Raw genomic sequence first — 25,728 nt, forward strand, 5'->3', positions numbered from 1 at the left:
GCATTTTAATCTGGTAAGTTTTTCAGGTCAATTGCTATTTTACTGCATTGATGAGGTCAGAAGGTGAAGCGATGTATTGTTAATTTGTTATTATTATTTTTTATATGTACTGCATAAGTTTGTTCATTGCATTTTTTAATGTTTTTTTTGTTTGTTTTGGACATAGATTTTAAAACGTTTTGATCTAGTTTTAATTTATTAATTACACAGTGCATTTTGGTTCGTGAGTGAAAAAAGTCTGGCAACACTTTAGTTTTAGTTCCTCCACAAGGAGTTTTGCACCCCATGCCTAAAATCTCCTTGAGAGGGGCTTCTTGTATAATAATACTTTAAACATAAAAAGTTACCATTTTGTATGAATTCTAAAAACATCTGCTCTTTGAGCTTTATTCCCACTTCAAGTTGGCTTGCCGGTACGGAATGGACCGTTTCGTGGAGAGGCCGATTCTGTGATTTCTTAAATCTAGCGATGGCTTCTGTTTATTTAGAGGAATTTGTGGGGATCATTTGGGGAGGGGGTTTTTGTGTTGTTTACCTTCACATACCCATGCAAACGAGAAAGTTATTGTTTCAGTGAGGTAGATTTAGATTAGCTGATATCTTGCGGGTATAACAACTTTAGTTGAGGCATTTTCGCTGAGTCTTCGTTGACCGCAATTGTTAATCACTGAACGTCGTTTGACAACTTTTTATTATTTTTTTGCTAAGACTCTGTTTGATTGACCTCTATTATAAGCTAATTCCTTAAATGAACAGTAGGGTGGATCAAAAAAAATGAATTTTTGGGTTCAGCTTAGTGCATCTGCCAAAAGTTGCAGTTTGGGCTATCTTTTGCATTGGTACTTGAAAAACATTTTTGACCTCGTTTGACCCCTATCCAAGAGCTCTCTAGTGGCCGCCGACCCAAAATTCCTTAAATTGGCTATAATTTTTTTTCTAGTGGGTGCAGGCTAGTGGTTTTGGTGTCTATCCCCACTAAATCAAGGCTTGTGAAGTCATTTCTGCAATCTAAAATCATCTATGGGCTAGCAAAATGACATCAAAGCCCTTTTTCAGCAAAAATGCTTAAAACAGTTGGAAATTTATGGGTTTTTTTTAGAAAAAAGGCAAAGAAAAACAAATTCATAATGCTGCTAAAGGCATTTCTGTTAGTATAATACACTGAAGCAAACATACAAAGCAAACAATTACCATGAAGTTTTGCAAAAATGCTGCCTTTGATTTGTTCATCCAATTATCCATAGCACAAAATGCATGACAACAGGTTCAGGCAAGATCAATTTGTGAGTGTTTTGTTGCTCAGTTCACCAACTTATGGCATGCATAACTTTTTTCGTACATTTATCTTGTGCAGAACTTCCAGTCAGCATGGTTTGTTGCTAGTGTAGATCTTGTACAACTCTATACATATGGCCTTTTTTTTCTTCAGACTTGGTTACTTTACCGGAGTGATAATTTGTTACCATTCCCAACGCTCGCTTATCTGCATCGTTTGTGACAATGAAGAAGCTGAGTTTCTGCTTAATAGAAGTAAAATTTTCATTTTGTTCCAATAGCCTTGGAGGAAAGTGCAAAAAGTCGGGAAGGCCTCCAAGAGGGAAAATAAAGTAAATGAATCTGGACCAAACAAATCTTTTAGTTGCGTCTGTGGCTGTATAATTGGCTTAAGTAACTCTTGGGATTGGGAGGTTGTTCGAGTTCGTTGATGCTGACTTCATTGATACTTAACCATGATTTGCGCAGCAGATTTTTTTTTCAATTATGGAAACTTCTTGGCTAAACAAGCTAAAGACTGCAAGTCTCTCTGCCAAGTACCAAAGATGGTTGTCAAGCTTAGCCTGGAACAACTGTGCCAATGGTTTAAACTATTTAGGATACTTGCTCGTGTTACGATCCATCATCAACATTAAATCATTGCTGGGTGACTCAACGGTCAAAGGAGCAGTTAACCATGGCTTAAAGTAGAAAATGCAAAGACTGTTAACTCTGTTATTCTTTGCAGCTGCTCATCACTACAGATTACAGAAGCTTGGATTGGCACAGTTATCTGCTTTTTTTCTCTGCTCTTTTCTTTTTCTGCTTAACTTTAGTGCTGACTTCGACTTTTGGTTTCTCAACAAGGCTATCTTCAGTGTGTATATTATTTTTGTCATCCATCGAGCATGATGGTAGGTACCTGGAGCTTTCATTTTGAAGTATTTTCCATCTGGCAAAACTCCCCTAGCTGCAATTAAAAACAAGTCTCAGATTTCTCATGTAACCCCTTTATCTGAAGCATCTGAGTCTGACTGCTGTATCGAATTTAACAGGAGAGGCTATTTAAATGAAGGTTATTTAACAACTGACTTGTGATAACTGTACTAAAAAGAAACTGGAAATGTATTAACTAGTACTGGTTCGAAGTCGAAATCAGCACTAATATCAAGCAGAAAAAGAAAAGAGCAGAGAAAAAAGCAGATAACTGTGCCAATCCAAGCTTCTGCAACCTGTAGTGATGAGCAGCTGCAAAGAATAATAGAGTTAGCAGTCTTTTTTTGCATTTTCTACTTTAAGCCATGGTTCACTGCTCCTTTGACCGTTGAGTCACCCAGCAATGATTTAATGTTGATGATGGATCGTAACACGAGCAAGTATCCTAAATTGTTTAAATCATTGGCAGTAGTTGTTCCAGGCTAAGCTTGACAACCATATTTGGTACCTGGCAGAGAGACTTGCAGTCTTTAGCTTGTTTAGCCAAGAAGTTTCCATAATTGAAAAAAAAATCTGCTTCGCAAATCATGGTTAAGTATCAATGGAGTCAGCATCAATGAACTCGAACAACCTCCCAATCCCAAGAGTTACTTAAGCCTATTATACAGCCACAGACGCAAAGTTTAAAAGATTTGTTTGGTCCAGATTCATTTACTTTATTTTCCCTCTTGGAGGTCTTTCCCGACTTTTTGCACTTTCCTCCAAGGCTAATGGAACAAAATGAAAATTTTACTTCTATCAAGCAGAAACTCAGCTTCCTCCGTGTCACAAATGATGAAGATAAGCGAGCGTTGGGAATAGTAACAAATTATCACTCCGGTAAAGTAACCAAGTCTGAAGAAAAAAAAGGCCATATGTACAGAGTTGTACAAGACCTACACAAGCAACAAACCATGCTGGCTGGAAGTTCTGCACAAGATAAATGTACAAAAAAAGTTATGCATGCCATAAGTTGGTGAACTGAGCAACAAAATAGTACAGACTGATTTTGCCTGAACCCGTTGTCATGCATTTTGTGTCCAATTATTGTATTGCTATGGATAATTGGATGTACAAATTAAAGGCAGCATTTTTGCAAAACTTCATATGGTAATTGTTTGCTTTTATATGTTTGCTTCAGTGTATTATACTAACAGAAATGCCTTTAGCAGCATTATGAATTTGTTTTTCTTTGCCCTTTTTCTAAAAACCCCCATAAATTTCCAACTTTTTTAAGCATTTTTGCGGAAAAAGGGCTTTGATGTCATTTTGCTAGCCCATAGATGATTTTAGATTGCAGAAATGACTTCACAAGCCTTGATTTAGTGGGGATAGACACCAAAACCACTAGCCTGCACCCACTAGAAAAAAAATTATAGCCAATTTAAGGAATTTTGGTTCAGCGGCCACTAGAGAGCTCTTGGATAGGGGTCAAACGAGGTCAAAAATGTTTTTTCAAGTACCAATGCAAAAGATAGCCCAAACTGCAACTTTTGGCAGATGCATCAAGCTGAACTCAAAAATTCATTTTTTTTGATCCACCCTAATGAACAGATGCCGAGCTGTGAGATTTTAGAAATCTCCAAAAAGGACTTTCTTCGAAAAATTCTGTCTCCGAATTGGATTCTTCAAATAGTAACAAACCGGGCCGGTACTGGTGGCAGTCTACCACATCACCCTGCCAGCAGCATCCTCTTTTCTTCCTGCTGTTTCAAGATATTTTGCCTACCAGTTTCTCCATCTTCATTTCGGCTTTCGTTGCTTTCTAAAAACAAGGTGTTTTAAACCTCAAATCATCGACTTGGATAAAAGAATAAAACTTCATTGTGAAATTTTTATTCAAGAGCAGGCAGAAACACAAAAATGTGCTTGTTGGAATGGAAATAGTTCAATAGAACTTAAGGCATTAAACTGTTTGTTACAACAGGTCACCAAGCGATAGGCGTGTTGCAATGGAACCTGATCTATCCATCGTATTACTCCGTGCTCTTAACTTTGCTCTTTATAACGGCCACCGGTCTGACGCGGCCAGAGCGGTGCAAGCAATGCAGAAGCGTGCAAAGTATGAACTTCAATCCAACGTACGTATGCAAACCACGCTTCCAAGTTGAGTTGCACTTTCGAGACGGCATGTTACATTTCTGTGGCGAAATTGTGCCTCGATTGAATAACAATGCTTTCTTTCAGTGTATCGTTAAAATATCTACACCTGTCTAGTATACAGGTGTCTACTCTTTTGTTGCTTTTTTTTTTATATTGTGACCTTTGAAGATTTAGATCATGTAGAATTGTAGAGGAGAAGGCAAGGCAGGCAGTTTTGTGTCCATTTGTTTTACCAAGACACAGTTCTCGCTAATATCGACTTTCGTGCGTCCGCTAAGCACTCATCACGCTATTTACAACCGGGGCGGCGACCTTCGGACAAGTGATAATCGAAATAAAGACTGTACATAGGACAAGCTTGTACCCTTGCGCTGAATTCTTCTAGCGCAAATGCCTGCACCATGTTGCCAGATTGGTCATTTGTTGTGATTAAGCTTTGCTGAATCTGGCAGCTCTGCTCATGGACATATGTTTTTATATATCTCACAACGGCTTTGCAAAAGTTTCTTCGTAAGAAGAAATTAAAGCTAAAACCTCAATGTGCCTTAGCAATTGAGGTTTTAGCTTTCTAGATATGGACCAGGGATCGTTTCAGAACGAGACTAGGTCAGAAAGCGAGGCAGACTCCCACTCAGCTCAGCAGCAGCCTAGAGTAGTTAGCTAAAGGAGAAATTAACTTGGAAAGATTGGAATAAGGTTGTGTAAGCACAACTCTTGTTTATCACCGAAGTTGTTAGTTTGTCATTGCTCATTTTCTAACACATTGTTGTGTGTTACAAGTGATAATGATGAGGATATGGAGAAGGTTGTCTAGTGTCCAGTGTCCACGTTAGCATGTGGACTTTTGCTTTATCTAATAGACTAATACATTTCGTTCTGTAAAAGGCTTAGAATATTATTGCAATTATTTGAACTTTATTAAGTTTCTATGTACCTTTTTAAAACATGTTTAGGTGTTGCTTTTGTGCAATGCGATTTTAAATTCGGTCTACCATGAGAAGGGGAAAGTAAACGGGAATTCCCCTTTTGGCCTGTGCTCAGCAGCCACTCCCATGATGGCCCGAGCATCGAGCAAGATCCTCAAGCACGCGGTCACGGCCAAGTCCATCAAGCACCACAAGTGGCAACATACGAATGAAGAAGTGTCGGGAGATTTCACCGACAGCATCCTCCAAGATGGTTGGTCTAATTTAAAGTCAAATGTGTTCACGCATTCAGGCAGTTACCTCATTTGATAATTTAAATTCAATTTCAACTGAATGCATTGGTCAACTGCTGTGACTTTTTACTGAAATGAAAAAAAAAAGTCTACCGTGATATCTCAGACATTAAACACTCGCCTTAGCAAGCAAAAATGTAAGATCAGGCCGCGATGTCGTTTCGTACGTCACGTTGACATTCTCACCGCTCGGCCAGGACAATCAAATGAGACTGGGTTTTGTACCGCACCACTGAGGATCGCTATAAGATTTTCGATTGCTCTGCAGTGGATCACCGCTGCTACTGTGCGTTCATGGTTTTAACTACTGACGATTTTAGGTGACCGATTAACGGCTTCATTTTTAATTCTTTCAGCTTTCATGGTCAAAGAGGGCACTTCGTGTAAGTTGGAAGTAGACGAAACTGGCAGGTATAAAAACAGAAATTAGCTCCGGTTTCACTGCTGAAGTTTAAATTTAGTTTTGAAATGAAAAAAAAACGCTTTGTACAAAATTTAATGGTTTCGAAGAATTGCTGTAAATGCATATTTTTGTGGCTCTTACTTATTGTAACTATTTTGTTGCAGCAAGCGCGAAAAACCGTCTCCGTCAAAAATGTTTAAATCCAAGCTTAAAAAGAACACGCCAACTCCTTCGGCTGCGAGTCCAGGTAGAAGATGTGTTCTGTCGTTTGTCTTAATACCGCTCATAATCTTGGCGATACAACATCCCAGACAACAAAATCCGTCATTTTTACATTGATTCAACGTCTGCAGACTTTAAATCAGTGTAAAAGGGGGACATGTGTTTGCTAGTTGGAGTTCTCGTGACACCTGTGTAACTCAGGAGCACCGTTTATCTTTACACTGACGTCATCTACATTTGTCATCATCTTGTCAGCGACAACGTGACAGACTTTGCGGTCGTCTTGCTGGTTCAATGCTGCACATAAAGGATAACAACTCATAGCCAATTAATACTGTTAGAAACATATAACCACTAAACCTTGTATTGGAGCCGGAATGGCCCGTTTCGGTGAGTCCGATCCCTATTCGGTAATTTTTTTAATTTTTTTTTTTAATTATCGGGTACCGTAGCCTAATTATCATTGCCGTTTTAGGGTTAGAGGTTAGGAACTCACTGAATAGTAGCAGACCCTATTGGAACAGGATGGTGGAATCACATCCAGACGTATTTTACAACAACGAACTTCTTTGGAACATAATCACGATGATGACGTTGTGATGACGTTAAGACACTTTTGTGTTTAAATTGATCGATTCTTTCAAAGTTTAAACTCACTTAGGGAAGATATTTGTAGACTCGTTTTTACAAAAATTAAAACTCTGGTTTAAACCATAACCCTTATGATCAGCTCGTGTTCCACCCCTTCCCGCTTGTGAAAAAAAATCTGTAAAAATTGTGACCTCAGCGAACTAATTAAATATGATACAATTTTGGTAAAGAGGTGACTTTTTTCTACCATAGACAGATAAAACCAAGCAACCACACGGCATTTAACATAATACATTAAAGTGAACATAACTCTAAACTACGAACGTTTTCGGCCATATACATGTTAGCCCTTTTCAAGTAACGAGAAATAGCTGATTTTACATCTAGGCTACCTTGAAAATAAACAACTGATCTACACAATGAATTGAAAAACGAAATGCATAAGAATGAAACTGCAAATTGACCCTTTCTCAGTACTCGCTTATTGTGCGACAACATTTCGTTTTGCAGCAATGGAAAAACCGAAATCTCTTCCACTCGGAAACAATGAGAAGAAAAAGAAGCGATCGCTTGCTGTCAAGTCGACAGAAGAAGCTGCAGAAAGCGTGAGTTCGAAGTTAATGACAATTTTAATGCTTCGTCGTTGTAGCTGTCATAAGGAAATTAGCAATAGATTTGAAATGAGGTCGTTTCCAAGTTGCGGATGTAAGGGTTGGCGTTCGCCCCCATAAGAAACAGTAAAGTAATTTTATAATTAATGTAGACCTAGACGTCATTGATCGCGTTTTGTTGAAATTGCTCCAGAACTACTTAGGGAACGTTCAAATATTACGTAACGCTGTTTTTCCGAATTTTTGACCTCCCCTCCCCCATGTGACGCCAACGTAACGTTTTTGTCAACCCCCCCTCCCCCACGTGACGCTTTTCCATTACAAAGCCCGTTTTGCCAGTTTATATCAAAATTATGAGGTAGAAACACGTGCTGATAAAATATCTTGGTTTGTATGCACCTAAAGCTTACGTTTGAGACATAAAATTTTAGCTATATTCTTTTTTTGGAATTAAAACGTTATGTACCTACCTACTGAAAACGTTTAGTAGCCCACCCGGTTCAACTCAATGGAACCACCCTGTCCACAGCTAACACATTCTCTACTCTCTATGTCTCTACTTAGTAATTAAAACGGATATAGTTCAGGCTTTAAGTCAGTGGTTTTCAACCAGTGTTCCGCGGAAGCCTAAGGTTCCGCCAGTTAGTCTAGGGGTTCCGCAAGTTTACATTCAAACCTGAGAGTCTATTATATTATTATATGCATATTGTTTAAATATAATCAAATATTGATTAGGTTTGCCACTATTAATAAATTTTCCACAATTTAACACGTTCGCTGCGATCCCGAATTTTCGTTGTTTTCTTGTGGTGCGATTACCTTTAACTTTCTGCTTTCCCGCCAAATTTTGTCGACATGTTTTCTTCGCTTCAAGGAGTTCTTTCAGACCATGGCTTACTATATTATATAATATAGTAAGCCATGTTTCAGACAGTTTGTTTGTTGTACACCGGTGGGTCAAATTGCCGTGAACGTGTTAGAGATCATTTTGTTTTGCCAGTAGGCTATTAGGTTTTTTACAGTTTGTATTTTTATTGTAGCCTACATGAATAAATCTGAACATGAGTAGGCTACTGGTATTTTAATTTAATTTTATTAATCAAATGATGTTTTTTGCATAAGGTAATTAAATTATTGAACAGGGGTTCCTCGAGCTTTTGGAATGTTTCATTGGGTTCCGTTCTACCAAAAAGGTTAAAAACCACTGCTTTAAGTTATGATAAGCAGTGCTTTATTCGTAAAAAAAGCACAGGGTATACTGTGTCAGATTTGATAAAATAATAAATACCAGTGACGTTCGGTGGCTTAAACCGTTGGGAAAGCAACTCGGAAATATTCTGCAGCAAGGTAGTAGGAACGAAGGGCGTAACCGTCGGGCGAAGCCCGAAGGCGTGTTGCCGAAGGCAACACTTCCAGCGGGGGATCTGGGGGGCCTCCCCCAGAAATTTTTGAAAAACACTTCCAATTTGGTGCGCTCTGAGAGCATTTCCAAAACAAATCAAAAATAAAAATCTGTCAAATTGTGCTTCGCCTATGTCGTGATCATACATCCATTTAATGTTTAGAAGTCATGAACAATCTTAATTTTAACGTTGCAGGACCAAAATCCAGTGTTAGACATGGAATAATAGTTGTCTAAATATTTAATTCGTCATGAATGTTGATTCTCAGATATTCAGTTAGGCCTACACTACAAAAACTAACACTTAGGCCTAAACATTACAACCGCAAGCAATTTGTACAAAAAGCTGGATAAGTTAGTCTCCTGCGTATAGAAGCTTAACGAACTAAATATTGCATCCGCACCTGAACGTTCATTGGCGAAGTAACGTTATATCAACGCTGTAAAAAGAGCAAAGGCATGACTATTGACTATGAAAGCTAGTAGGCTAAAGTATATGGCGAGGAGACTGGAGACATCAAAAAACAGCAACAATCTTTTCGCCTTTATGATGCTGTGATGTGTAGCCTACCGTGACGAGAGACCATTCTGTGCGTATGACCAGTTAGTTAGTCTAGCGATTGAACGCATTAACATTCGCTCAGGTAAGCACTGCTTTCCTTGCTTTCCCTCACCGATCGTCACTGATAAATACACAACTTGCAAAATACTAATCTTTATTCTACCATAACATGAACAGTGCTGTGTTTGTAAAAAAAAAAAGCACAGAGTATAGGCTACTGTCAGATTTTCCAAAATGATCAATAATATACAACTTGCAAAATACTAACCTTTATTGAACCATAACTTGAATTATCAACATTAAACTTGGACGAGAGGAAGGCCTACAAAATTGTTTATTTTTCTATAAATACATTCCAAACAGCCTGCCGAGAGGAATCTAATCTTTATCCTCTTTACAAATTTGGGATCTAGTCTTCTTAGCTGATCGGTGGTTTAGCAGCCAGGATCTTACATATTTTTAGCGGTAAATTGAGCCACAGGTGGTCCATTGCAAATTGCAATTAATAAACATCAAACAGCTCACATTATCAATGAGCAAAGATGCTTTTAAACCTGTGATAATATTGTTCATTAAACTGAAACCACATTTACATTCTGCTGTAGTAGGCCTAGTTGTCAAGAACCAGCAAGGATAGCATACGCATTCTCTTTGGAAAACCAGAGAGTATACTATAATTGCTCGAAAAAGCAGAGGGTATACTGCGTATACCGCCGTATACCCTCGAATACAGCACTGATGATAAGTGATACTTTTATTTGCAATTTACTTAAAATAATACTTTCTAAACCGGTCAAAATTTGCAGCCATAAAAAGGGCCAAATTTTTCTGGACTTATTTGCATCAATTTTTTTAAGCCAACTGCAATTTAAAAAGGCCAGATTTTTGGAATTTGGCCTAAAAAAGGCCATCTGGCAACTCTAATGTTTTTCACTCACATCAAAGCAAGCTTTGTGATGTAAGAATGCTGCCTTGCAATTTCGCAATGCGATTGCGAGGTTTTGAGCACTTAGATTCTTAGAACTTTTATAGAATTACAGTAGGCTACCGTAGTTGATACTTGATAGATATTTTGTTGGTGCTGAATAGGTGCTGTTGGATATGATTTCAGCTTAATTTAGTATCCAAACGACGATACCAGCCAGCACAAATAAACTGCCGTACCGTACTCGTAAGCGTTACGTAACGTTTTGCTTGAACCCCCTCCCCCCCCCGATGTGACGCTAACGTAACGCTTTTCATAAACCCCCCCTTCCCCCTCGATAGCGTTACGTAATATTTGAACGGTTCCTTACTGGTTCGACACCGCCGTTTAGTTGCATTTGGAGCGTATTCCTTGGATCTCGGATGATGAGAGCCCTGGTGCGACAGACAAAAGGTTCGACACCGCTCAAGAGCAAGTGACTTTGTCTTTGGCAAGACACTTAAATACATGCCTAGAGGTGGACACGAACATTGACTTTCTTGCCTTCTCGTCCACTTTAGCTCAATCTTCAACTCCCTGGCGTAAGCCTCTGCCTGGATACGACAAAATGCGTTTTTCTTTTGACATTTTTTAAATACAAAATTCTGAACTCGAATTTCCTGGCTGGCTACTTGGCTAGAGTCGTTTGGGTTATCAGCGACGTTGAAACAATGTAAAAAAATATAACTTCAACTCCTCACACGCAGGATCGTTCTCGTACGCCGTCTGGCGGACATGCGTCGGAAGCCAATATTAGACCAGTTCGCATTTCATCGGCAAGTGTTCCTTCTTTGAAGCAGACCAGCGTGGACGAGCATAGTACTCGTGGAATCGACAGAAAAGATTCAACACCGAAGGCTGTCACGAATGGCGAAGGTATGAGGAGATTATAAGATCCAATGGAACGTTGTTCCCATGTTGAAACTAAGTCTCATCAAAAGCTTTGTAAGAAGATATATTAGGTCAAAGTAGTTTCATGACAGGAAATCTTTCTATTTATGTTTAACCATCTGTTTATTTTACAATAATGTGCTTTGTCATAAATCATAGGTACCATGGTGCTTCATTTTAAACTTCAGTTTTTCAGACGGTCTTTGAGCCAGAGCTTCCCAAATTAGACCCAAAACGGGATTACAAATTGTATTTTTAAGACCGCCAAACAATTTAAAAGTGAGCCTACAGTGGGCCGTTTAGCTTAAAAAATGCCCATAAATGGGTCGTACAATAAAAAAAAGTTTGAGAAGCCCTAATTTTCGTTTGCCAACAAGACGAAAGTCATTAGTGGGCTCTGTTACAATTTGATGATCTTTTCAAGATTCAACCCACGAGCCAATGAAGGCCGGGCCCATGGAAGGTGACAATGGAGCATCCGGGAAAGGCGCTAAAAAGGTGAAGTCAGATAAAGGAAAGGTCAAATCAAGCCACAAAATCAACAAAGATTCAGAAATGAAGTTGCTCGGCAAAAGTAAGTCTGAGGAAAAGCAGCAAGAGGAGCAGGAGACATGCCCCCTGTTGCCCACTTCAAACGAGGGGGACTCGACGTCAGTGACAACTCAAATGTGAACAGTATTTCGGTGATGAAAAAGTGACGAGTGTTCATGAAAGTGCAACCGTGTTTTGATGTCAGACATCAGGAGATCTCAACCAGTCGCTTTAGCAAATATTCTATAGCTCCTCAACGTTCAGTGTATTGTGCAATAGATGATCATTATGCATCGTGTGCAGTTTGTGACTTATATTACGCTTGTAATTGGTGTCTATTGAAATCTTGTGCGTGGTTTTGACTCCAAAAATAAATTTAGTATTTGTAACATTAGACACTGTGGCACAATAGACAAGCAGGGCAATAGACATTAGACAATATCGACGGTCGAAAACAAAAAAGTCGTAAGAGACATTTTGAGAAATTCCCTTTTTTGCATTTTTAAAACCTATGCACTTAGGGCTATCTACTACTATAATTACAGATATTAATGCTCAAAGTAAAAGCATTAACAAAATTCAAAAAAAGAAAAGGTATCTTTGTGGCCCTTTACTCCAAAGTGTAAAAATGCACTTACGACTTTTTTGTTTTCGACCGTCGATATGTCCATGGCCGTTGAGAGGATATTTTTGGCCCGGGACCCGGGTCCACAAGTTCTCCCTGTCAACGCTACCGGGTATGTCGCCGGAGAAAGATGAAGACCAAGATTCTTGAGAGATCCTGTGGATGTGGTAAAAAATGATGACGCGAAAGACATATTGATTTCGTATTGACCCATGGTTTTGTTCTGTTAGCCTACAAAGAAGAATCACCACTGACGATAAAATAAAGTAACAATGCACTTGTTAAGCCGATATGAAGGTTTCGCCTCTTCAAATCTGGCTTCGACGACAAGTCAAGTTGGCACCAAACGGTTAAAAAAATCAGTCGTTTTTTACATTTATTTAATGTAAAAAAACGACTGATTTGCTGTCTGAGGCAGGCTGCATAACGTGATATTTGCAGAGGTTGAATCAAGGACCGGTTTGCTCCCTGCTTGTTATAATAACGCACTTTCTACGGCCAAAAACGTTTATTACAGGATACATAAACGACAGAAGTGCTTCAATTTATGAAAAAATCACAACAAAAATAAAGACATTTTGCAATAAAACATATTAAGTTAGTATGTTAGGTGAGTTAATGGTTACAAGAGAGCAACTAAACGAAAGGTCACATGGAAAAACCGAATGCCTCATGCTTTTCATCAAGATTTTTGTGGCAAGTGTAGGCCACTGCACAGACACTGCTGAATACTATGCAACATATTTATAATATACACCTTTTGATAGTAGTTTTCTGTTTTGGACTAAGACAGGGAACATGGCGATCGAACAGTCTGAACAAAACACAGACTGATGCTATAGATCGCGTATCGTGTTTGTAATCGGTTGGTCGCTACAACAGATGGAGTGTTACGTGCACGTGATATTATTGTGAGCGCTCTTGATACACTTCTGATAGAAAGAAAATTAAGTGAAAGTTTCACTGTCGACAGCATGGCCTCGCGGTTTAGAGTTAGGGAGGTAGTCATTTCATTGACGTGGGTTTGATTCCCACCCTTGCCATTACTCTTTTTTCTTCTTTAATTACCAAAGTTAAAAGCAAGAATCAATCTTCTGGTTGAGTGCCAGAAGCTAGTCAGCTCGTTCACAGACAAAATTGTTCTACTGTATGTTTGAAGTGTCTACCGGTCAAAACACTCCATATGCTGCAGCGACCTACAGCTTACAAATACACCTAAGGGAACGTTCAAATATTACGTAACGCTTTTTTTCCGAATTTTTGACCCCCCCTCCCCCATGTAACGCCAACGTAACGCTTTTTTCAATCCCCCCCTCCCTCATGTAACGCTTTTTCACTACGAATTCAGCACAAAAAACTACCATTTCGTAGTCGAAAGCGTTACGTAACGTTTTGCTTGAACCCCCTCCCCCCCGATGTGACGCTAACGTAACGCTTTGCATAATCCCCCCCCTCCCCCTCGAAGGCGTTACGTAATATTTGAACGTTCCCTAAGGATCCAACTCAAAAGTACGCGGGCAGCCACCAGCAATGCAAGCTAACACAGCGATGAAATGACATCGGCATGCCAATAAGGCTCAAAAATAAATTTTCTTGCCAAAAACAGCAGCGGAATTCAGTAGCACACTGGACATGATGATAACCTACAGAAGATGGGGGATGATGTATTTGTAAGTCAATTCAAAAGCTCAAAAGCAAACTCATGTGTTGCAACCCAAAGAGCAAAATCCGTCATTTTTACATTGATTCAACGTCTGTAGACGGTTTTGCTATCCGGAAAGCAAATAACAAGCTCGCTTGACGGGTTTGGTGCTGCAAAGAAATCTTGCGCAATATCAACTAGCAAAATAAACAGACATTAACGAAACATGACAATATTGAAAACTTTGTCGTCCAAACCTTTTCTCACAAGTGAAAGCGCAATTTTTCTTTGCACACAAAAACCAAACGACTTACCATAATGCTAAATAAACTTCCATAAAAAATTAAAATTGTTCAAATATTCGTCATTTTTTCTAGTTTTTTTCAAACGCGGAGGTTCCAACGCCCTCTTCCGATAAGACGTCACATGACTAAGCGCCTAAAACCAAACAATTTTCAATAAAAAAACAATCAAACAATTTTCAAAAACGTTCACGACAAGCAATTCAAAGTGATTGTCAGTTAAGAGGCTGGATGATCCTGCAGTTGAAACATTTAAGTAAATAAATTGTAAAGTGGGCAGACTGGTGCGGAGGGAATTAAGTCGCGTCCAGAAGATATTCCTTTCATCCATAGTCAGCCCATGTCATGGCAGAAAATCAATATTTTGTCCTGGAAATCAGTCAAACTGCATGCGCCATTGAGGTCGATTGCATTCCAATGCTTAGTCCAAAGAGTGCTAAGATTCCAGACAAGGTGGAAGCAGGAAGGGCAGATAGTTTGTGATTTCGATGAATTGTAATCAATCTTCTTGGCATTAGCTACGGAAGATACGAATCTTCTGGACGATGTGGGTCCGACACATAGGACACTTCGCCAAACCCGACGCACACTGGAAACACGAACACACGTGTCCACAAGGAAGGAACACGCAGTCACTCTAAAGAATACAAAAATAGCCATATTTATTATTTAATGAAACGCGGTGGTTTCTTCAGGATTCCAGGGCCCCTTGAAAAGGTTGCAAGCCCCCAAAATCATCTCGGCCAAGGTATAAAGTACCCATGGATCACCCCTGTCAACGCCACTGCTGACGAGTCACAAGCACATCGTCGGCTGCATGGCCGAGTGGTGAGAGCCCTGGAACGGCAATCGAGAGGGCGCCAGTTCGACACCGCTCAAGAGCATGTGGCTGTGTCTTTGTCAGGACACTTAAAGGCATGCCTGAAAGTGGACACGAAGATTGGCTTCCTTGCCTTTCCGTCCACTTAATCTAAATCTTTAACCACCAGGTCTAAGCCTGGATACGACAAACAAACAAGCACAACGAATAACAAGATCATTGGTGCAGCTCTTCCACTAGAAATGGTGCATACCCATCAAGCTTATTGAGGGTGAAAGATATTTACGGAAATGATAAACTTATAAGTCGAACAAGAAACCTGTGATAGAATAGTCTACTTCTACATGCATATGACTTATGACATGAGTAAAACATAAGTCAGTTTTTGCTGACGACAGTAGGGTTGCAAAATTCCCGGGAATTTTCAGAGCCGAAACTTTCCATGGAAATTTTGGAAATTAACGGGAATTTTCAGAAACTTTCAAAACAATCTTAATTTGATGTTGAAACAGGAAAATGGCTTCATACTGTTTAGAATAAAAGTACTATGTATAACTAACATACTTGTCTTAAGCAATACAAACACATGGTTTAGTTTAATAATTCCAAAAATAAATCATTACCAATATTGTTTTTTACAAAGAAAAACAATATGATACTGAGTCAGTTACAAAGTCATTGTTCTAGTTGCTGCCGGTTAGCATTTCCTCCTGCTCGGCTTTTTCAGATGATGTACTAATGACTGTTCTGGCAGCGTCACCGACTTCAGAGTCAACTTCAACTTGAGTTGACTTGTCTTCACACGGCTCAAGCAATGCCAAGTTTGACCTGGCTAATACTAGTTTTTCACCCTTTTACTTGCGAACCTATTGCAGACCTTGGTATGAGTGTTCCCAAGTATGATCAGTATTTTTTAAATATTGAAAAAGTATGCATAATTAATAATTATTAATAATTATGCATAAGCTTCATTCTTAATCAACACCAAATTAGTGTTTATAATAATTAAAGAAAATAAGAAATGCTTAAGATAGGTTTTTGATATTTTTTTCTAATTGATGAAGTTTAAAAAAAATATTTTAAACATAATAAACGCCAAATGAAAATTCCCAATATTCCTGGGTCCTTCAAAATTCCCGGAAACTCTCCACCCCTTTACAACCCTAGACGACAGAATCGGGCTAATGACGCTTTCATCAAGACAAGCCAGAATAACCACGTTGTATATGCTGACGAACAATTTCGCATGAGGAGGAGAAAAACGAGGATTATTGAAGAGCCGGCAATGGCAGATGCCACGGTAGGCGCTACCAACTTACCGTGTGATCCAAACATACGACGCATTCGTTCTCCATCTCCTCGCTGTCTGGTGGGGGAGCAGAAGGAGTAACAGAACTGGTCTCTGTGGGACTTACTGGGACAACCGGAGTCGATGGGACAACTGGGGGCAAAGTAGTGGCTTGTGCTCCCAATTCATTAGGAATGTCAATTTTCTTCACTTGGGCAATATGATTTTCGATTTCTCTGTTATGGTAAATAAAATTTTTAGTCTTTACAAATATTTACAATTTTTTTAAGAATAAGATTTCATCTCGGGGCCAAACTAACAATTATACTTGACTCCCAACAAAAATTGTTGAAACTTGAAATATAAACTAGACCGAGCCATCATGACAATATTTCAATTAAATTTGGAGCTTTAAAAATTTTGTTTTCTGTCTAAACTCCTGCAATTGAAAAGCAAAGTGTCAATTGGTCTGGTCAAAAATTTTGACCAATGGACTAATTTTAGCATGTTTTCCGCAGCAGTCTATAAGAGTCTAAACGCAACTGATACGCAACAGGTCTTCCAAAGCACCTTCACAAAAAGGGTACAAGAATGTCTTCTTGATCTCAACAACAAATGGATTAAACAAAGGCAGATTGAAATGCAATTTAATACTTAGCAAACTCTCACTTCATTATATTTTGTCGAATTCCAATTTCAAAAACCCCAATGCTTTGCAGTTGTTTGTCATCCAGTGAATTTATATTGTCACAAGTTATTCTATGACGAGCAAATGATGGCACGTGGTGGCTCGCATCTGCTCTTCGAAGGATATTAAGAACACGCTCCTCCAGACCATACTCCTGTAGAAAGTAGAAGAGCTGTCATGCACAATGGCAATGCCTGAACTGTGGTGAAATGTTTCCTATCTTGTACCACAAGCATATGATATAACGACAATAATGCAAAGTTTGGCGATTGGCCACACGATACAACAAAGTACAGTTTGGTGTTATTTTAATCTACAAAGAATGAACGTTTTTAACTTCAAACTTTACATCAACGGTCCCCAACCTTTTTTCTATCATGGATCGGTTTTAAAATGAAAATAGCTTTGCGGACCGGCAATGGGACAAACGAAGTAGCCTATAGATTTAATTTTGTGTATAATTAATACGTATTTTTGATAAAATAAAATGTCGAGGTCGAAAAAGAAAACACACGTAGTCTAGTAGAGGGAAGCGAGCCAGAAAATTTTGCAAAAACGTTTAAAAGTTAGGTGTTTTTTTTCGATTTTCCGGGGGGGGGGTACATGGTTAAGTGCCCGCTACCTAGATTCGCTTACTGCTACGGTACGGCCCGCTACCTAGATTCGATGCTGCTTACTGCTACGGTACTGCTTTAATAGATATACCATTATAGTTAATAGGTTATAGGTAAGATTCATAGCCTACATATAAGTACATGGTTGCAAATGCTTTAACAATAATCATATTATTTTATGGCCAAGGACATACTTTCAACCAACTCGCTTAATTCTTGACCGCCATCTTGGACGTGTTCTCGCGGCCCGGTAGCAACCTTTGCGCGACCCGGTTGTTGAGGACCCCTACCTTATACCGCCGATCAATAAATTACAAAACAAGTTTGGTCATCTAATTATGACAACATATTGAAAATAAAGTAATAAGTCACTAACCTTTTGAATAAGAACCTCTGGTTTGGAGTCCAGCAAACGTTGGTACTGAACCAACCAAAAGTCAACCTGATCGTCTTCCTTCTGTTGCTCCATCTCGCCCTGTTAGAAACAATGATTCTTAACTACAAATAAACCCAAGTTGATGTCCTGAAATTGCTGCCAACATCACAACATATCAACAGCAAAATCCGTCATTTTAACATTCATCGTCTACAGACGTTGGATCAATGTAAAAAAATAGATTTAGCTGTCTAGAATATGTGCCAGCCACAAAATAGTATTTTTTTACATTGATTTATGTCTGTAGACATTGAATCAATGTAAAAACATTCGATTTGTTGACTGGCTATCAGTCAAGATGGTTGGAATGATTTATTTCATCTCCCTGCCACAACAGCCAATGTTGCCTCACCAATCTCTCTCGTAACATTTCTTCTCTTTGGTCCTTTTCCTTGAGCAGTTGGACTAACAAATCAGTCAAATCGCTTCGAATCAAGGCAAGGCTCTCCTGCAAGCAATGAAGAACTTTGATGATAAATTAATCAGTAAATTTCTTGTGGCAAGATATTATCAAAGTCGAAAATATTAAAGGCGTTGCAAAACTCGTAGCAACAAGGTACTTAGTGTTTCAGTGATGCTCATGCACAAATAATTCTTTTTTTTGCTATAAAAACTAGTTACTTTTCAACTTTTAGTTATAGCTTAGTGGACTAGGTGGATAATATCCTTCACTTGACAAGCACAAAACGTTTTGAAATTTGAATAGCTGAAGGATATGCCAGTCATTCGTGTGGTACAAAAACCGTAAGTGAAATTATCCGGTCATATCTAAGAGCCTACTTTCACCTCCTTGCGACATTGTCGGACGCAAAGACAACACGTTTAGAGCGACATACAGAAAACAAAAGGGCTTTTTCAACATTTATAGCGAACGAAGGACTGAATGAAATCCCAGACACAAAATCAGTTGTTTTTTAACGCCTGCAGACGTTGAATCAATGTAAGTCTATGTCAGGGAAACTGAACCTGACATAGTTTTCAGGTTTTCGAGCATAAACGGACAGACCGCAAATAAACCAAGTCTCAAAAATTGGGAGGTCATGCGGAACCGCTAGTTCAGCGTCAAGCTTTATTATAAAGTAAAGCGACCACTTTTACATGTTGTGAGATATCTAATAGACGTAGATAATGCGCCTCGTTGGTGCGTATCAAAGACTCCAAACAAATTACTTCATGATTAAACCGGATATGAAAGGGAAAGCAAAACAAATGAAACAACGACGACTTAAACCAAACTGCTTTGAGCTCTTCCAAACACAACAGTTTAGATCACTGGTTATAACTTTGTTATTACTTCAGTTGCTCTTCAAATCTTTCTCAAAAAAACATCTAAATGTCAAAAGCAAAGCTTCATAGGTTAATTCAATTGCAACAGAACTTTGTTCACAGCATTTGCGTAAGAATTCATAAACTCTTACCTGCTGCACTCCTGCTTTCATTTTCTTCTTTTGAGACTCTATCTGTGTGAGCTTTATCAATTCGTCCTGCAACTGATTGATTTGATTCATCAACCTGGTGTGGACGGCGTCTCTTTGGAATTGCAACGCAGCAAACATCTCTTTCTGAAGGTTTTCCTAAACAAATCATACCTTACCAAAGAATCGTCCATTAAGAACAATTCGATAGAGAACTGTGCCTGCAAAAATTGAAATTTGTGTGGAAGTTGTGTCAAAACCAAGCAATGCATACGGGACTCAACAATCAACATATTTAAGTAAACAAGCAAAACAAAATAACCTTAGCGGGTTTTGCATAACGTATTACTATGGCAGTACAATGAGTACATGTACTGGTCGAAAAAATTTGAGTTATTATGTTATATATTTTGTTTTGTGTGCAATACATTATGTAAAACCCGCTAAGGTTACTTTATTTTGCTTGTCTATGGTTAAAAAAAGCAAACTCTCTACCAAAGCTTTATATTTATGTAAACAAACAAAAATAAAACAAAGAAAAAAGGGACGCTTCTGTTGTTATTCGTGACGAGAGCACAGGGTGGTGTCGAAAAAGTTCGATCTGCTTCTAGTTTCTGTGAATTTCAATAAATCTGTTAAATCCGGTTCTGTTGCAAAGTTTTGTACGCTTGTAGTGGAACAAAGCGAACTCAAGAAAAAAAAAGGTGAATTATTTGTAAAAGTGAAAATGTATGAATAAAGCGTCGAAAAAAACGGACAAACTCGATAAAAAAATAAAAATTTTCGTTAGCAAAACATCTTCAAGTCAGTAAAGTCCGTCATTTTCACATTGATTCAACGTCTGCAGACGTTGAATCAATGTAAAAAGGACGGAATTTACTGTCTGGGTTAATAAACCAAACACTTTACAAGATAAAAACCAACGTACTTCAGTCATAATTTGCTGGATGAGAGCTCCCTGATGAGAGTATTGCTTCTGCAACTCTGACATTATCTTTCTATCATCCTCCCCAATGCTCTGCTGGGCCCTCTTCCTGGTGTGGTCTTGCTCATCAAGATATTTTTGAATAAGGATGTTGCACTGTTCATTTTCGGTCATCATCGTCTCCATGGCGGCTAGAAGACACACAAAAATGAAAACGATCTCTAAATTCACCAAATTAAAATAGTCACCTCCCAGGCAGCAAAATCCGTTATTTTTACATCGATTCAACGGACGTTTAATCAATGTAAAAATGACGGATTTTGTTGTCAAGTGTGGCAGCCAAATCTCCAAGTGTGGCAGCCATTTTGAGAACGACCAAGCGGCCCCTTGTGTAGAGCACTCGCGTCTGGGTCGTGGAATGGGTTTGATCTCATGTTGGCCAGTAGCAAAATCTAGCAGCAAAATTTCTCACAAAGCAATACGCAATCAGAAGAAACTCTCTGTATCGCGAAACGAGCCTTGTGGTGCACGCAAAGCTGTATAAAAAGTGGAACTTATTATACAACGACCATTCGATTCGATAGTGTGTTTTGTAAGACGTTGTCAGACTCGGGAAAGAATGATAAGAGTTGGTTCTCTGAAAGATTGTCATAAACAGCACCATGACTATTGATGAGGACTTGATTTCCGTAGAATTCGCATACTTGATGCTCGGCTAGTGGATTGGAGAAGTTTAATGAAAAATATCATCGGGGCTTCAAAAACAACAAAAGCGCTCAACTTTCGAACAGTCCAGATATACAGTAGAATGGCGACATTCAGAAATAGTGAGTGGTCAGAATTACCTTCTAATCAAATTATAAACAGCAACAATCTACTTTGTTATAAGATTAAAAAACACTCCAACAGCCCAAAAACAAGATGGCTTGACACAATCGTAAATGACAGTAGTATGGGAGTGCATGAATTGAAGGAGGCTGCGTTGGATTGAGAGATGTGGAGAAAGATGACATATAGAGTGACCGAGAGTCGTAAACGATTGAACATATGAAGAAGCCAATGGCCTCACCAATCATTTCTTTCTTCCGGAGCTGATCTATGTCCTCTTGTGATACCTTGAAGTATTCCTCCTGCTCAAGCCGTTCCTTCTCCATCTTCTCCAGAAGACTTTCCTGATGCCGAGACCTGGAGTCGAATGCAAGCAAGGATCATATGAAAAGAATTTATCATGGCACTCACTTGGAATTTTGTGGATCAGAATATTTTATTCAGAGCTGTAGAGTCGGTCGAAAAATACACGAAACACGACTCCAACTACTCGGTTTATACCTGGCCGACTCTGACTATGCCAAAATCCTGCGACTCCGAAAGCCCTGATTTATTGGCCCTGTTACGATCAACGTTATGGGAGCCCGGAAGCGATTAGCCTTTAACGTTTTGAACAAAAGTTTAAGGCGATCTTTGGTAACAAAAATGAATGGCCTTAAATTGTATCTTCTTCAAACGAGGGTTTTTCAACGATATGGTAGAAAATAAGGTGCACTCAAGCAGAAAGGATAGACTGTTTGGTAAATGCAAACGCGCATGACCGACGAATCCAAGAGAGGATCCAGTGAAGATAAATCACAATATACTGTAATAATCATAACATCTCGTAAAAACGTTGGTTTTAGTAATGATAAAAAATTCCAAACGGTCTCTACAAAAAAGTTGCGCAGCTTATAAAAGTAAAGTAGATTTAACATTCAAACCTTTCGGCTGCTTTTAACATTTCAGCAATAAGACATGACGCTTCCTCCTCGACTGAAAAAAATACAAAACTCAAGTTAACAAGGTAAAACAGTAGAAAGAAATATTAGCGAAGGCCTGATTTCCTTGTAAGGATTAATTAACATAAAAAAGTAACATGCAAAACAGGGGCAAGTAAGGATTATGAGAACAGCGATCTCTCAAAGCTGCTACTCAGCAATGAAAGCTTATGATGCAACTTTTTCCAAACCTCTGCTATGTTATGACATGTATTATATTGTTTAATTGTTTTCATGGTGATGGTCAGGAATAAAAACAAACTAACAGCCCAATAACTTTGTTTGGCCATAAGCACCCACTAGCAAATTTGGGTAACCATATGACAGTTCAGGTACTGCTAGATTACAAGTCTACGTCTAAGAGCACATCTTTTGTCGAATATCATCACATTTGGTTGGTTCAAAAGCAACAGATGAGTCACTGAAATGTCAGCGATGGACCACATTGAAAACTACCACTTTGTGGTTCTCCGTCACTGTTCTCGGAGGATACCTTGCTTCAGGGTCTGCAACATCTCATTTCTTTCCTTATTCTTCTTTTCTTGTTGCTCTCGGATGGTTTTGTCGAAGCTTTCATAATCCTGAACATTACATGAATGTTATCATACTGAATAGGTTAAGAAGTGAAGACGAGTTTGGATTAATATTGCTTTCAGCATAACCAATAGAAGTAAGCTATGATAAGACTATTTTTGAAGTAATTTTTTAAAATAAAATCTTGAAGATAGAAGTAACGCAAACAAAAAACATTGGACAACGGTGAATATTATTTAAACAAAAGAATAATATGTATATCACTTTTTCAAGATCTTATGCAATTGTGAAGTTAACATCTGACCAAACTGAATGTTATATAGTATATTATACATTAATGTTTCAATTCACAACTTTCAAGCTAACTTCCAGGACACTGAATGAATTGACGCCGAATGAGTGGCTCACCTTTCTCAGGTCCAATTTTTCTTTGGATTTTTGTTCTTTTGCTTTGAAGGAGAGCAAGGCTTGTTCTCGCTGGGACTCAGCAATTTGACGCTCAATTTCAATGAGTTGCTTCTTCTTCTCACGCTGTGGTAATAATGGTATGACAAATCTAACTGCTTGGATTCGTGTAACAATGTGCTTACGTCTATCCGCCAACACAATAACGCGAGAAAAACCGATACCTAAAAAACTAAAACTGCATTGCGGTAAGACGATACAACGGTTATTTTATTCACGCTACTCGTACATATAAAAAGTTTAAAAAAACTTTCCATATATGAATACACAGTAAATTTTATGAATGCCCTGAACAGTACAATAACAATGCAAAGAAGTGTTCGATGCCCATTACCCAGCATAATGTTAAGCAGAGCAAACTCTGTTTGAGTGATTTGTATTAGATCTCTTTTTAAAGTGATCCCATACAACAAAATCCGTCATTTCTACATTGATTCAACGTCTGCAGACGTTGAATCAATGTAAAAATGATGGGTTTTGCTGTCTGGCAAACAACCGTCAAAGGATACTTTGATTACAGCGGTTTCATTTTCCTATAAATACAACTACATATTAGGGTGCTAAAACCTCAATTGCTAAGGTAACAGGGATCAGTTGTCAGTAGATGTAACAGAAAATATATTTCGCACTTGCTAGTGCATCGTCAGTTCTGTCAGTCATCGTCTGATCAGAACTGACGATGCACTAGCAAGTGCGAAATCTATTTTCTGTTACATCTACTGACAACTGATCCCTGTTACCTTAGCAATTGAGGTTTTAGCTTTCTAGATATGGAACAGGGATCGTTTCAGAACAAGACTAGGTCAGAAGGCGAGGCAGACTCCGACTCAGCTCAGCAGCAGCCTAGAGCAGTTAGCTACATAGTACATATGCAATAAATATTATCAACACTACAAGAAAGTGTTCAGTGCCACTGCCAAGCAGAAAACCAAGAAAAATAATCACTGCTTCCAAAAGCTCTTCAAATCCTTTCACCTCAAAGTGAGATCATCAAAATGTTCTTGTAAGAATCTGATAACCCAACTTTTGGGTACAGGGCTCTGATGAGTGATATAATTTGTTTATACATGCATACTGTACCCGTTGTACAATTGTACATACGATAAGGCATGTAATTGCATACTGCCCAGTTAATAAACATGCTTAGTTTTTAACAATACAGTTTCAACACTCCACATAAAACTATTTCACAAGAAAAATATATTAAATCGGATTAATTACTGAAGTTACCGAGAAGTTTGTTACAATAAGTTGAACAACAAATGAGGCTTTGCAGCACCACATGGCATAGTAAAGCAGACAATGATGGAGATATTCCTATGACATATTCATATGACCCGGACAGCAAATCAAGCATTTTTTTACATTGATTCAACGTCTGCAGACGTTGAATTAAATGTAAGAAAGGATTGATTTACTGTCTGGGGACACTCGCTCTTGCAAATAAAGACAAACAAAAGTAAGGTTTACCACGGCGCACTAAAGAATACTATTCTTGAGTCGGCCGTGGGTTTACGAAAATAAAATCATTTTTCCAAGCACATGCAAGATAGCTTAGTTATATACCTTTTGTTGTTCATACAGTTCGACGCCAGTCTTCAACTTGGGGACGGAAAGCATTCACAAACATGCGGAAAAAACAGCCACAGGTTTACACAAAGGCTTGCGCAATTAACTACAAAACTTTTAACCTCAGGAGAGTCATGAATTTTTTATCGCGTTTTCTTTCAGCAACATTGAATCAATACATACGGAAAAATCAAGGTCAATATAGTTTCAATAGCATGTATGAATCATAGCTACATATACAGTACATCGCTATGGGATCAACTAAACTCTTTGACTTTGTGAAGCTTACTTTGTGTTTAAAATAAACAAAGCCTTTTGTGGGGTCCTTGAAAACATAGATTTACTTCAAAAAGATATTGATACATATCTGACAAATTGCATAGATTGAAATTATATAGAACCATGAATTATAACATAAAACCTTTATGTTTTTAACTTTACACAAGATGCAGCAAGTCAACGATGCTTATAAAACTAAAAAAAATTAACCTTAAATATTTATAAGAATGAAACCCGTAAAACAACATTCATTGTCGAAAAAGTTTGTGTGTTCACTGTATATAGGGGAAGGCGGGGCAAGTTGAGCAGTTTTTTTTAAATTTTTTTTTATTTCACTAACTTTTTCGAAGACTCAAGTATTGCATTTCAAAAACATGCTAATAAACCAAGTTTTTAGACAAAAACTGGTTGGTTTTATTTATTATTCTGCACTGTATTCAAGTTTAAGTAACGATTGCACAACTTGCCCCGGATTATTTTTTCGGGGCAAGTTGTGCAGCACCATGGGGCAAGCTGTGTAGCACCATGGGGTAAGTTGAGCAACAACAATCGTTCGTTTTGACTAGGGGCAAGTTGAGCAACATATTACG

General features: G+C 38.4%; 2 protein-coding genes across 3 annotated transcripts in view; one reads left to right on the plus strand and one right to left on the minus strand.

The window, feature by feature from the left end:
• Positions 1 to 12,119, plus strand: part of LOC145764663 (hyccin-like) — a 33,687-nt gene extending 21,568 nt beyond the window's left edge. Inside the window, exons 6-12 of the mRNA XM_082576310.1 lie at positions 4,157 to 4,310; positions 5,286 to 5,511; positions 5,908 to 5,962; positions 6,119 to 6,201; positions 7,278 to 7,372; positions 11,014 to 11,182; positions 11,622 to 12,119. Of these exons, the coding sequence (XP_082432436.1) occupies positions 4,157 to 4,310; positions 5,286 to 5,511; positions 5,908 to 5,962; positions 6,119 to 6,201; positions 7,278 to 7,372; positions 11,014 to 11,182; positions 11,622 to 11,869 (1,030 nt within the window). The 3' untranslated portion in view covers positions 11,870 to 12,119. The remainder of the gene's footprint in view (positions 1 to 4,156; positions 4,311 to 5,285; positions 5,512 to 5,907; positions 5,963 to 6,118; positions 6,202 to 7,277; positions 7,373 to 11,013; positions 11,183 to 11,621) is intronic.
• A 1,729-nt stretch (positions 12,120 to 13,848) lies between these two features.
• Positions 13,849 to 25,728, minus strand: part of LOC145764703 (E3 ubiquitin-protein ligase LRSAM1-like) — a 33,155-nt gene continuing 21,275 nt past the window's right edge. Inside the window, exons 7-18 of one of the 2 annotated variants that reach the window (XM_082576356.1) lie at positions 24,857 to 24,886; positions 23,234 to 23,356; positions 22,785 to 22,872; positions 22,235 to 22,286; positions 21,553 to 21,668; positions 20,487 to 20,674; positions 19,562 to 19,717; positions 18,496 to 18,591; positions 18,084 to 18,182; positions 17,075 to 17,247; positions 16,429 to 16,641; positions 13,849 to 14,932 (exon numbers count right to left, since the gene is read on the minus strand). In XM_082576356.1, the coding sequence (XP_082432482.1) occupies positions 14,812 to 14,932; positions 16,429 to 16,641; positions 17,075 to 17,247; positions 18,084 to 18,182; positions 18,496 to 18,591; positions 19,562 to 19,717; positions 20,487 to 20,674; positions 21,553 to 21,668; positions 22,235 to 22,286; positions 22,785 to 22,872; positions 23,234 to 23,356; positions 24,857 to 24,886 (1,455 nt within the window). In that variant the 3' untranslated portion in view covers positions 13,849 to 14,811. Of the gene's footprint in view, positions 14,935 to 16,428; positions 16,642 to 17,074; positions 17,248 to 18,083; positions 18,183 to 18,495; positions 18,592 to 19,561; positions 19,718 to 20,486; positions 20,675 to 21,552; positions 21,669 to 22,234; positions 22,287 to 22,784; positions 22,873 to 23,233; positions 23,357 to 24,856; positions 24,893 to 25,728 lie in introns of both variants that reach the window. The other variant, XM_082576355.1, reaches the window with a different exon arrangement.

This window comes from Aplidium turbinatum, chromosome 2 (assembly GCF_918807975.1).
Source record: "Aplidium turbinatum chromosome 2, kaAplTurb1.1, whole genome shotgun sequence".
Taxonomy (NCBI): domain Eukaryota; kingdom Metazoa; phylum Chordata; class Ascidiacea; order Aplousobranchia; family Polyclinidae; genus Aplidium; species Aplidium turbinatum.